Source organism: Lipotes vexillifer, unplaced genomic scaffold (genome assembly GCF_000442215.2).
Source record: "Lipotes vexillifer unplaced genomic scaffold, Lipotes_vexillifer_v1.1 scaffold524, whole genome shotgun sequence".
Lineage (NCBI taxonomy): Eukaryota > Metazoa > Chordata > Mammalia > Artiodactyla > Lipotidae > Lipotes > Lipotes vexillifer.
Genome location: NW_006774722.1, coordinates 1,335,729 through 1,348,939, shown reverse-complemented (window position 1 = coordinate 1,348,939; position 13,211 = coordinate 1,335,729). Strand labels below are relative to the sequence as shown.

The 13,211-nt window shown below is 57.1% G+C and overlaps 1 protein-coding gene across 1 annotated transcript in view; it reads left to right on the top strand.

Moving 5' to 3' along the window:
• The window catches only part of APCDD1L (APC down-regulated 1 like), a 106,122-nt gene extending 95,708 nt beyond the window's left edge, over positions 1–10,414 (top strand). The window contains exons 9-13 of the mRNA XM_007449473.1: positions 682–803; positions 1,053–1,147; positions 1,536–1,674; positions 4,606–5,158; positions 9,644–10,414. Of these exons, the coding sequence (XP_007449535.1) occupies positions 682–803; positions 1,053–1,147; positions 1,536–1,674; positions 4,606–5,158; positions 9,644–10,414 (1,680 nt within the window). The remainder of the gene's footprint in view (positions 1–681; positions 804–1,052; positions 1,148–1,535; positions 1,675–4,605; positions 5,159–9,643) is intronic.
• Positions 10,415–13,211: the final 2,797 nt, after the last annotated feature.

The window sequence follows — 13,211 nt, the reverse complement described above, 5'->3', positions numbered from 1 at the left end:
TATACAGGGACCCAGTGCTACACAGGATTTTTACTCATTCCTTCATTCAGCCCCTCCCCCTGCCTGCAATGCAAAAGGAGCCATGGTTAAGCCGTCAGGCCAGAGCCGGTGGCCTGGCTCGAAGCCCGGCTCTGTCACCGGGGGCAGCCTGGGCCCCAGGCCAGCTAAGCCCGGTCGCCCAGCCCGTGGCTCTACCCATCAGAGGCAGCGGATGCCAACACCATCTCCTGGGGTCGTTGCAACGGTGGGCTGACGTATACAAATCTAAGATAATTTAATAAAAATGCACGGAGCCGGTCCTGAGTGAACAGGAGCCACTGATGCGGCATTGTGGTCCCCGTCGGTGTCACTCCAGTTTTCGCAGCTGGTCCCTGGGGACCCCGAGCGTCTCCCGGTGAGACCCCAGACCTCCAGGAAAGTGAGGAATCCACTGTGAGAGGCCGAGGCGGGCAGAGAGCTTGGGGGCCACGGGCCCCGTCAGACGGCTTCGAAGGGGCAGGGCGGGGACCTCAGCCTCCCTGGCCGAACTGCCCTTCCCGACCCTGCCAGGACCACGTGACTGTGTGCTGGGGGGTGGGCGCGGGGGGCACCATGCATTCACTCCTCACTCAGCCCACACGCCCTCCTGGGCCTCCTGGACCGGCCCAGCAGGTCTCTCCAGCTGCCCGCCATCTCTGCCAGGCCCCCGCGCCCCCCGACCCACTTCAGCCACAGGCGTGGTGGGACGAAGCGCCCTGGGAAGGCCTGTTGCAGGAGCAGGGCTGGCGGGTCGAGGCGGCCGCCCCTGAGCGCAGCCTGTCGCTGTAACATCGGGATGCCGCCCTTCACCAGGCTTCCCATACATCCCGCCATCGGGGCTGCGTCAAGCCCGACTCTGAGCAGGGACGACAGTTTCCAGGGGAACTGCTGCTCTTTGGCGGCTGAAGGCCCTGGTGGTCTCACCTCTGAGCTGCTCCTAGAAGTGAAGCTCCCACGGCCAGACCTGGCTCGTCTCCACGAGACGAGCCCGTCTGGAGAGGGCGGGGACCCCAGGCCTGTCCCACTGCTCACAGCCTCCTCCCTGAGGCCTCCAAGCCCTCCCCTGGCCCCGCTGCTGGCTTCACGCCTCAGCCTGACCCCACCACACGCATCCTGAGTGAGCACCACGGTGAGCCGGCCCCGGCCAGGTCCCACCTGTGGGGATGGACGACACCCGGGCCTGGCACCACAGAGGGACCATGAACGGAGTGGCCACGAGTGGCGGGCACAGGTCTGGCCGCTCCAGGGGCAGAGGTCAAGCAGAGCCCAGGCTCCTGGTGGGAGGGGGTGGAAGTCCCAGCGTCCAGCCCCTCTGAGTCCAGGCTGCCTCCTGTCCCGGGTGCAGGGCCCGTCCGCCACTGCCCGGCGGCACTCGGCCACGGCAGGCAGGCGTGCAGAAGGCAGATGAGTCCCGAGGCTGACTCGAGGCGCCCCGATCTGGGGAGCCCATTGCTGGCCGGGCAGGGGAAGAGCCAGGGTGTGCTGGGATCGCTGACCCGGGTCCGTCTGCTTTGCAGCCCACACTGCAGAGGCAGCCGGGATGGCAGAGGGTAGCCGCCTGCGCTGGGGACCACACTGCCAGCAGCTCCTGCCCAGCAGAGCGCCCGTCACCGCACTGCTGCCCCCACGCCTGGACGGGCCCTGGATCTCCACTGGGTAAGACCCTGCTGAGGTCACGCTGACCACAGGCCCCTGGGCTGGAGGCTTCACCCACCCTGAGCCTCAGTGTCCCATATCTGTGAAATGGGCACAATTCGTGCAACTGTCCAGAGGCCTGCCCAGCACGTGCTTGCTGTCGCCCTCCCCAGAGTGAGCCTGGCAGGTGGGGACTGTGCCGGGCACCCTGCCCCGGCCACAGACAAGTCACTTGTTCCACGCACTGAGCACCTGCTGTGCAAGCACTTACTGAGGAGCCACTAGGAGCTGGGTGCAGGGGGAGCTGCAGTGGAGACAAGCCCTAAACACAGAAATAAGTGGCATAAACTTGAGATGGTGAAAGATATAAAATGGAGGATGTGAGAGTGAGTGGCCTGGGAGGGCTCTTTCGAGGGCGGTCACAGAAGGCTTCTCGGAGATGGTGGCATTCAGTCAAGATCTGTAAGGAGGAATGAGTCAGCCATCCAGGGAGCCAGGGGCAGAGCCAGGCAGAGGCAGCAGCTGGTGCAAAGGTCCTCAGGCTGGAAGGAGTAGGCCAGAGAGGGCCCGGGGTCCTGCCTGCCCATCCAATTCTCCTTCTAACCTGACAGGCTCACCTGACCTTTCAGAGGCCTCAGTGCTGCTCTGGGGCGATGGGCTTTGTGCTCTGCCCTCATCTGCGGGGCAGCCAGCTGGGTCCTCCCTCCCAGGGTCAGGGAGAAGGAAGGCAGTGTCCTCCTCCACACCTAGTACATCCCCTCCTCCCCGGCCAGCCCCTTGGGCCAGTCCCATTTTGGGGGTCAGGGACTGGACTTTCCATGTCCTCCACGCACCTCCCGAGGTCAGGGAAAAATCCAACTGCCAAACATCTGCTAGCGCACTGGGGGAGGAAGGGGACTTGAGTTCTGCAAAGATGCTCTGGATGCATTCCCAGGCTCTGCCCCCTCCTCGACTCCACAGGCCAGGTGGGGTTCATGCACCACTGGCCGGGGTCACTCTGAGACAGAACTGAGACATGGGGAGGATGGGGACTGGCTGCAGGCTGTTCCTGCCCCAAGACAACAGCATTACAGATAGTTTTAGAAACTTCTAATATTTTCTTCCTAGAAAGTCCCCCACTGTACCCTTCAGACAGGCTGTGCTGTTTTCTGGGAGTAGTGCAGGGACAGACCCAGAGTCTGGGAACCACCGAGCTGTCTGGTGTGACCTGCTGCGTTCCTCTGGGCAAATCTTCCCACCCTCGGGCATGTGAGTCACCTCTCTCCATTTTTAACTACTGCCTGTACTGGTATTTCCTTACAATTTTTCTTTAAACCAACTTGCTTTTGTTGGTGTAAATATATTCATGCATTTTTACAGCTTTATTGAGGGATAACTGGTATACTGTACACATTTATAGCGCTATGATTATTTTTAAAGGAAGTGTAAGATCACTGTGGCTATGGGGAGCTGAGCCACTTGCCATAAATAGAAGGAAACCATAAAAAGAAAGTCTGGGCTTCCCTGGTGGCGCAGCGGTTGAGAGTCCGCCTGCCGATGCAGGGGACACGGGTCCATGCCCCGGTCCGGGAAGATCCCACCTGCCGCGGAGCGGCTGGGCCAGTGAGCCATGGCCGCTGAGCCGGCGCATCCGGAGCCCGTGCTCCACAACGGGAGAGGCCACGACAGTGAGAGGCCCGCGTACCGCAAAAAAACAAAAAAAGAAAGTCAATGAAAACAAAACAACATCATTAAATTTTCACCTGATTCGCTGCCTGCCTAAGGCCCTGAGTCTGTTCACTTTGGGAGAAAAGGGAGATTGGTGTTAAAGACACATGAACTCCAACCGAGACTCTCTCCTTAATACAACCAGAAAGACTGAAAGAAAAGGGTGAGCGAGAACATATGTCTCCTGCTCCAGCAGCGCTGGTATGAAACATTTCGAGAAAATAACAGTACAGGTGGCACCTGGTTAGCGTAACATTGTGCAGGGGGTACCTGCCTACTCTTTTTCCCCGGGAACTTGTCCACCATCCACCCCAAAGCCAGGGTGTGACTGGGGGTCTAGGAGTCATGGTTTCGTCACCAGCAGAACAGGGCCCGGGGGTCAGGGCCAGCCTGATGCCTGGCTTTGCAAATAAAGTTTTATTGGCACACAACCACGCCCACCATGTACATACTGCCTCTGGTTACTTTAGCTCCAGAACCACGATCTTGAGTAACTGCCACAAAGACAGAAATACTTATTATCTGGCCCTTCACTGGAAAAGTTCGCTGGTTTAGATCAACAAGCCTGTCACGGATGTGGGTGAAATGTGGTGGCAGGGGGCCCGTCAGCTTAGCCAGGGGGGGAGACAATGTAAGCACCCATCATTCACGATTCACTCAGCAAGGACCAGGGTTTGGGGGGTCCAGTGTGTGCCAGGCCCTGGACCAGGTGCCAGGAATCCAACGGGGAGAGAACAGGCAGGACCCTGCCCCCAGGAGCTCAGAGCACAGGGCTCCACAAACGGTGCGAAGGAGCCCCCGTTTCTTAAGCTCCTCCCAGGTGCCACCACTGTGCTGGCTGCTTCCTTGAAACCCTGACTGTGGATCCAGGGCCTCCGAGTCCCAGAGGAAGGAGCCAGGCGTTATCCAGGCTCACAATCCTCAGGAGGGACGGAAATGGGATTTGAACCCGGGTCCTCTGGCTGCAAAGCCTGTGTGTCTCTTGGGCCAAGGGGGATCCATGGGACCCACGGGGAGCCGGGCCAGGAGTGGGGGATGTCATTTGGGATGGCATGGAAGGACAGCTTCTGCCGAGGCCACAAGGCAAGAGTGGAAGGGCCCCAGGGGGCTGAGATCAGTTGGGGAAACTGAGGCTGCAGGCTCCCAGCCCTGAGCTGAGGCCTGAAACAGAGCCTGCAGGAGGGGGATCCCGGAGCGAGGCTGGGGGAACTCACTGCTCTGCCCAACCCCCCTCTGCCCCCGCAGCTGCGAGGTGCGCCCGGGACCCGAGTTCCTCACCCGCTCCTACACCTTCTATCCCAGCCGCCTCTTCCGCGCCTACCAGTTTTACTACAGGGACCCCTCGTGCCGGGAGCCCGCCCACTCACTGCTCATCAAGGGCAAGGTGCGCCTGCGCCGGGCCTCCTGGGTCACCCGGGGCGCCACCGAGGCCGACTACCACCTGCACAAGGTGGGCGTCGTCTTCCACAGCCGCAGCGCCCTGCTCGACGTGGCCGGGCGCCTGGACCAGAGCCGGGCCGGCCGGGCCTGCGCGCGCCGCCTGCCCGCCGCCCAGGCCTGGCTGCCGGGGGCCCTGTACGAGCTTCTGGGCGCCGGGGCTGAGCGGGACTGCGCGGCCGCCCTGGGCTTCACCATGCACGAGCTCAGCCTGGTCCGCGTGCAGCGCCGCCTGCAGCCCGAGCCCCGGGACGCGCCCCGGCTGGTGGAGGAGCTCTACCTGGGGGACATCCACACCGACCGGGCCGAGAGGCGGCACTACCGGCCCACCGGCTACCAGCGCCCGCTGCAGAGCGCCCTGGTGAGTCTGGGGCCCCGGGAGGGCGAGCTCTGAGAGCCTGTGGGATCTGCCCCTGCCTAGGGCCCTCTCTGCACAGCTCCCCTCCCCCCTCCTCCACCCGCACTGGCCTGCCTGCCTCAGGACCTTTGCACATGCTCTTCCCTCTGCTCGAGACATCTTTCCTCAGGTCTGGACAGAAGGAACTCCTGGGGAGTCTTCTGGAGTGTGGTCCTCCTGACATGCTCCTCGTGGACCCGGCAGGGTCCCTTCCTGCCCCTGCTATGCACGGGCTGGTCCCCCCTCCCTCAGTTCCCGGCTCAGATGTTCCCTCCCATCCTCACTCTGCACGGTTCCCAGCACCCGGCACACTGTGGGCTGCACTGTTTGCTGGCTGACCGCCTTCTCCCAATAGCACCCATGGAGGGGGAGGCCCTATGCCCCTCCGTGTCCCCACAACTGGCCCAGGGGCTGGCACACGGGCTGGGCCAGTAAATGCTGGTGAATGAACTAGGGGGGCAGCTCCTCCAGAGCTCTGCCAGGCGGCCGCACAGCCCTCGAAGGCCCCTCTGGAAAGCTCCATGTGGACCCACTGTTACCCTGCAGCCAGCGGCGCTGAGCGCTCCCCGTCATAGTAACATCAGGCGGAGCAGCGCTTTCTCAGACTCTGACTGTTCTCAAGATGCCGGCACCTGGGCATCTTCTTAGAAAGCACAGTCAAGTTCACGGGTCTGGCCTGGGATTTTGCATTTCTAACAAGCTCCCAAGTGGTCCATGGACCACCCTCTGGGCAGGAGGCTGCAGTCTAAAGGGAGATGCCCTCTCTTTGAGATGTGCCCACCCCAAAGTGAATTTCACGTAAGTCAATTAACCTAGACTTTAACTTAAAGACATCACAAACATACTCTCCTGATTTGGGGAAGATCTGATAGCCCTTTTTTTGTCCGATGAGCACACAGGCAAAAAGAAACTGAACTTTATGTATGTAAAGTTCTCCTGGCACATAGCACAGAGCCTGGTGGGCAAGGCTAGGGTCTCGTGGCCACTCCAGTGAGTCTGGTGAAACCCCAGGACCCCTCCTCAGAAAAATATCTGTAAAAGCATAAAATAAAAGACATGGGATTTAAACAGAAACCAATTCTATTAAAAGAGTTACCCAAGTCTTAAAACACTCTGAGGTGGGAGTACTACGAATGGGAATTCTTTATTCTCCCTATTTCAAAGTAGCAATGAGTGTAAACAGTGTTTCTAGTATCTGCAACACTGTCAATATGAGATCCGCTGGAAAGCAGAAGTTTCCACTGAAGCTACAGGGGTTTGCTGCCCACGTTCACCATTAGAAGAAACTTTTGATTTTAGGCTGAGGTTTGTAAAAATGAAGTCGAGGTTAGGACTCTGGGTTAAGAATGTCTGTAGGAAATACCCAAGGGATATTTTTCAAAAGTGAGAATGGATGGATGGATGGATGGATGGATGGGGGAATGGATGAGTTCAGGCATCCCTATCAAGTGCTCTTTGAGCCCACAGACAACCCTCACATGTTCAGCATGTACTGAGTGCCTGCTGTATACTAGACACTTACGGAATTAAACCAGATGGGGCAACATGTCACCCCTGAGAGCAGCCTCTCGTCAAAGCATCCCCAGTGTGTGGGGGTGGGCGTGGGGGGAGGGGCACCAGGTTTGAGCCCATCCGCTCTCTCTCCTTCTCCCACCTCCCTCCTTCCAACCCAAGATCTGGGTAGCAGAAAAGAAGCACAACGTGAGGCCCTCGTGATGAGAAAATCAGCCTGAGTTCTTTTCATGACCTCGAAACGATTCCCCTTTCGGCAGCCAATGTTCTAGGCTGGTCTGACGTCCGTCCTTCTTAGAGCAGAGAAGGCACTGGTGGTGGGGTGATTACTGGCACCCACCACCTCATTAGGAGGGCACACTGCTCTGAATGCAGAGAGGACGGACCCCGGGGCACGGAGGATGACAATGTCGTGTCTCCCCAGGCCAGGCTCTGGGGCTGCAGACTCCTGCCCTCCTGCTGCCTGACCAGCCAGGGTGGCCCATGCAACCTGCAATGCAATTGCCAAGCAGAGCATACAGGACCAGCAGGGCCAGATGTATGGATGTTAAGTTAAATGTTCACTCACCAACTGCCCCCCTCCGCATAAAAAAAAGAAAAAAGCAAGATAATTTCACAGAAGGAAACACTGCAGATAAACCCCCCAAGTAACGAATCAGTCATTACCTTATGCTCTCTGGAGCCCAAGCCTTGCCCACAACCCAAACCAGATGGTAAACATGAACATTTTTAGAAGTTAATTAATTTAAAACCAATTTGATCCCCAAATTCATTGCCTGGATATAGAATCCTAATCAATCAGTCAACACTCGACCAAAATCCTGTAAGCCTGGTGTCACCTCTGGGAGTTAACTAGCAACTGTATGTGCTGTTGGTATAACTTTATATAACAGGCCTAAACCAGTAAGAGTTTGGCTTGCACACAAGTGTGAGTTCTGCTGGCTGGGGCCTTGTTAATTAACACGTGCAACTCCGGACCTGTGCGCAACGATGCCTGGAAGGTGTTTGATAGACAGGTACTTTCTTCCATCCCCTTCCAGAGCATCAGGGAGGGAAATGCTTCCTCTCTCCCTCTCTCACCTTCAAGTCTTGCTAGTTGTCCATTTGTTTCTGCCATGCAGAACACTGCTTGCCCCAAATTACCAACCAGCATCCCCAGATGTCCTGTCTGCAAAAGGTTATCCCTTTTGAGGGAGAAAGGCAGCCCCGAGATTATTTTGGTGTAATGCACTATGTCCTGTCAATACACATTAGTGTAACAACAGTTGGAATGTGGGTTAAAATGCCTGAATTAGAGGAGACTCTTACCAGCCAGCATTCCAATTACCTGCACTCCAGCTAACTACCCAGCTTTCTTGCTTCTTTCCCGTCACAAACCTTTCTGTAGCCATTTATTAGCATTTCCAAGTGCATTCTAGTCCGCTGGGTCAAAATCCCCCAAACCAAAAATAATATCGTTTCCTGTATTATGGGAAAAAAAAGGCAACTTTAGGTTCACCAGAGAAATAAATAAGAGCTTATAATGTAGCAATCCAAAACAGAAAAAAAAAAAAAAAAAGTCTGTTCTCAATCATCCAATATTTTATTTCTAAACTGGAACTCCCAAATGCGCCCTTGTTTGGCATGAAACTCATCCAGAAGCAACCTATGGAAATCTTTTGTTTTTTGAACAAAAAAAATTGGAGCTGTTTTCCCAGCTGGGGCTTCAAGATGCCTTTCCCCTTCCCTGTCCTGTGTGCACCCATGGCCCTGGGTGTTCTTCTGGAACTGCAAAATCTGGGGATGCTTGATTTGACAAGTGGCTGTTCCAGGACATGTACCTCTCAGAATGATGCTCTGAACTAAATTCTGGGCAGCAGCTCCCTTAAAAAAAAAAAAAAAATGTCTGTATCTGGTTTCTTTTGGGCCTGGACAGAGCTTTTTCACTCCAGAATGCAGACTGACTACTCCCACGCAACTTGGTTTAGCATCTGCTTCCTGTTGACGTGTTTTACTGTAAACCCAGCTCACGAGAATTTATAAGACAGGGGCAACTGTAAATAAGGCCAAAGCGAGAGGAAAACAGCCTCGGGCAACTAAGGACTGTGGCCTGCACCTGACAACCAACGCAGAGGGGGCTGGGTTTCCAATTATAAATAACACAAGCATGAACATCTTTGTGCCAAATCTCTTTGCAACTTTTCAGCCACGCCTCAGCACAGACGCTCAGCAAGGGGTTCCAAGGGCGTGAGAATTTTAGTGGCTGTAAGGTAACAGTGCATGAAAAGTGCTCAGCACAGCTCCTGGCCCTTACGAAGCACCTAAAAAAGAATGAGTTGGGGGTGGGGGAAGTAACAACAGGCAGGAGAAAGACAGTAAACATTAACGGTCGAATTTCGGGACCAAGCAGGCCGGGTGTGGGAAAGGACAACTTCTTTCAAATCCCAGGACACAAGTTCCATCCGTCTCTCCTTCCTTCGTTTGCCCAATACACCTGCTGCGAGCAGGTACTGTGCTAGGCCCTGGTGATGGAGCAGCCACAGAGAGACAGCCTGAGCTTCCTGGAGCTCACTCTCCAGTGAAGGGGAAGGAGTGGAGAGCAGAGGAAAGAGGGCGTGACACGTCCCTGAGCACTAGAAGGGGCTGAGGCCCACCATACAAGGAAGGGGTGGTCGGGAAACATCTCTCTAAGGCCTCTGAGCTGAGACTGAGAGGTCGGGAAGGAGGCAGCCAGGCTACGTGCCAGGGGGAGTTCCGGGTAGAAGCAACAGCAGGTGCAAAGGCCCAGAGGATGGAGGAGCCGCCTGAGGTCCCCGAAGAGTGAAGTGACCGTCCGGGCTGCAGGCGGGGAGGGAAGGGGTGATGGGCGGCCGGGGGCGGGACCCCGAGCCAGCCCGCCGCAGGTGCACCCTGACCTCCCCGCCTCGGAAGTCACCGCCTTCCCTTTGTCTCTGCCAGCACCACGCCCGCCCCTGCCCGGCCTGCAGCCTCATCGCCCACTCCGACGAGCACCACCCGCCCGTGCTGCCCCGCCAGGCGGCCCTGCCCCTGCGCCTGGGCGGCCGCTGGGTCAGCCCCGGGTGCGAGGTGCGCCCTGCCGTGCTCTTCCTCACCAGGGTGTTCACCTTCCACGGGCACAACCGCTCCTGGGAAGGGTATTACCACCACTTCTCGGACCCCACCTGCCGGCAGCCCACCTTCACCGTTTACGCAGCCGGCCGCTACACCAAGGGCACGCCGTCTGCCAGGGTTCGTGGCGGCACCGAGCTGGTGTTCCAGGTCACGCGAGCCCGCGTCACCCCCATGGACCGGGTCACCACGGCCATGCTCAACTTCTCCGAGCCGAGCAGCTGTGGCGGCCCGGGGGCCTGGTACCTGGGAGCCGAGCGGGACGTCACGGCCACCAACGGGTGCCTGCCGCTGGGCATCAGGCTCCCCCACGTGGAGTACGAGCTCTTCAAGATGGAGGAGGACCCCCTCGGGCAAAGCCTGCTCTTCATTGGACAAAGGCCCACTGACGGCTCCAGTCCCGACACCCCGGAGAAGAGGCCCACATCCTACCAAGCACCCCTGGTGCTCTGTGACAGGGTGGCCTGGGGCTGCTCCAGGCCTCCGCAGCACAGGCCTCTGCTGCAGACGCCCGTCAGCGGTGGGGGGCTGGGCCCCCCAGCGGCCCCTCTCCCCTTCCTGCTCCTGGTTCTCAGGCTGGCCTTCCTCCAGTGGCTATGAAATTGGTCTCTGACTTCCAGACGGTGTCTCAGGACACTCGTCCGACCCCACGGACTCCCTTCTGACACAGACTCCTCCACCCGTGACCGTCCTGGACAGCTACACAGCCCAGCCTGCGTCCTAAGTGGCTCAGCACCTGAGTTTCAACAGCGCCTGCAGAGTCTACACCACGGCCGGCAACTCGAATCATGCCCACAAACTCGGGCATCGCAGCAACGTCAATTGCTCCGAGTTCCTAAGCGCTCACTCCCAACTTTCCTGGGCAGCGCGCGGACCAGCGCCGGGGGGTGGACCACACCCGTCTCCCTGCCCGACGGCACCCCATTTCCCTCCCTGAGCCCTTGAGATTCAGTGAAATGGAAACACGGTTCTGCACGCGCGTGCTGCCACTGCTCTGCTGAGTCTGTGGGTTGTTGTTTAAAGATTATTAATTTGAATTTAGCAATACAAACTGAAACCCGAGCCATGAATTAAAGATGCTGCTTCGGGCTTTCAGTACGTCTCAGCTCACTGGCAGGGGGCTCGGCTCGTCTCTTTGGGAGCAACTCGGCTTTCTTGAGTCGTGACTGCTGGCGTTTTGTCTGCGCCTGCCTATGCTTCTGTGAGTCAGACCTCGAGCTGTCAACACGGCGAGCGGGTAAATCCAGCCCTCCCCGGCCAGCAAGCAAATAAAGGCAGCCCCATCCACACCAAACCCCAGCGTGTAGGGCTGGCAGCCAGGGTCAGGTCTTTGGAGGAAAGCAGCGTTTCCAGCCTTTGGAAAGTAATTAATACTAATGACAGCGGTGACACTAATGTGCTCTGTAATTAGCCCTGCACAGGCGTCCTCTGTTTTCAAGATTCCCTGTGCTTGGCTGACGAGGAGGGAGAGAAACCTCCGACGCGTCTTTGGGACCATCCTAGGGTCAGTGGGCTACCCGGCCACATCTGGAGGAGGAGGGAGCAGAGGGCCACACCTCACCCAGCCTGCTCGCTGCAGTGCTAACGTGCTGATGTTCTCTGCTCAGAGGGGGCTGTCATCAAGGTGGGGACAGGCTGTGCCTCTCCAGGAACCCTGCCTGTGTTCCCAGGGCCTCGTCTGTACACTGTGAAATTAACTGGCATCCTGGTGGGCTCAAGGGTTTCCGGGATGCTGTGCCGATGACTCACGCCCTCCTTCCTCTGCCCGAACCCTGTCTCTGGCTCTTACCACAGGTCTTGAACAACAATTGTCTGGGAGGCTAATGGTGCTTTCAGAGGGAAGCCCTTGTCCTCTGTTCGGCTGTGTGGGGTTCAATCAGCCCGCTGAAATTGCCCTAACTTATCTACACAGCCTTCTTAAAAACAAAACAAAACAAAAAACCCGAGTTAATATTCTCTGTAGGTCTCAGAGAGCTATGAGTGAGTGTTCGTGGCATATTTACCAAAGTACAAGAAATAATTAGATTATTTACAGTCTCAGACTGCATCGGGGTGGGCGGTGTGGCAGTGTTCCTGGTGGGGATGAGGGTGGGTGGTGGGAACATGTCCACGGCTGAGCAAGTCTTGTATCCAAGGCTTAAGGCAGCCATACCACCATTTATCATCAAATTTGAATCTTTTAATAAAATTAAACAGCCTGAAAAATGTTCCTGCTGGTTATTAAAGTCAACCAAGGGGATTACGGTTCTAAAGAAAGGAAGTGAAGTGTCCTGAGAGAACGTGTGAAAGAGAATAAAACAAGTGGAGGTAAACCCCAGCTCTCTCTGTTATGCACCTTCACTTCACGCCACTGCCCTGTCCTAATTAAAGCTCTCTGGGGGCTTCCAGCGCACACAGAATAAGATCCCAGGTCTACGATACCTCCCCTTGCCCCGGCTGCACTGGGGTTCCTTCTGTTTCTTGATCACACCAAGCTGTTTCCTGCCTCAGGACCTTTGCATGTGCCACGGCCGCTGCCCAGCACCTCTTCCCCCAGATCTGCAGAGGCTCAGCTCCTCTCATTCAAGTCTCAGACCACATGTCACCTCCTCAGGGAAGCCACCATAAGCATCCCCCCACCCCCACCCCGAAAAGCAGCCTCCTTTTGCCTGCTGTCCTATCTAACCATCCCATCACTCTGCTTTGTGTTCTTTATAATGCTTACTGATCAGTGTCTGATTTATCCACGCTTATTCTCTGCCTCAAGGGAAGGACTGAGTCAGTCACTGGGATCTCTTCCAGCAGCTTCAGCTGTACCTGGCCCACGGGAGAACTTCAGTGAATACAGTCAGGTAAACCAGGTCGTTGGTGATCCTGGTTAACCCTCGCCAGCAAAGAAGTCACTGCCACACGCCCGGCATCCTGGGAGGGAGGCCCCACAGTGCAGGGTGTGACTCTGCAACTTGCAGAGAGAAAGCAGGCTCGGAGCAGAGAGGGACCAGCCCGAGGCTGCCGCAGCCAGGCCCCAGCGCCTGAGAGCTGAGCCTCCATCTTGGGGTGTCCCTCTGGGACTCTGGTCCCTGGCAGGGGTGGGATCCGTGACTGTATTTGGGGAAAGCAGTTCAGAGCTGCTTTGTGGGACTGGCTGGGCCTCCCCTAATTAGGAGGCCCGTGCTCAGGAAGAGAGAAGGTTCCTGGCCCCACTGACTGGACTGAGGCACCCTCCCATCCCCGGCTTCTTGGTTCTGGAGCATTTGGCGCTGACAGAAAATCCCAGGCTCTTTTCTCCCGGGCAAGAAACCATGCTTCCCAGACTCCAGGCTCCAGTGAGGGGTGGGTTTGGGGTCCGAGGGCTGAGGGGACTCTCCCAGGGATGGGGACCCACCTTATTGTTAAGTCTGGACCCTCCACATAGAAC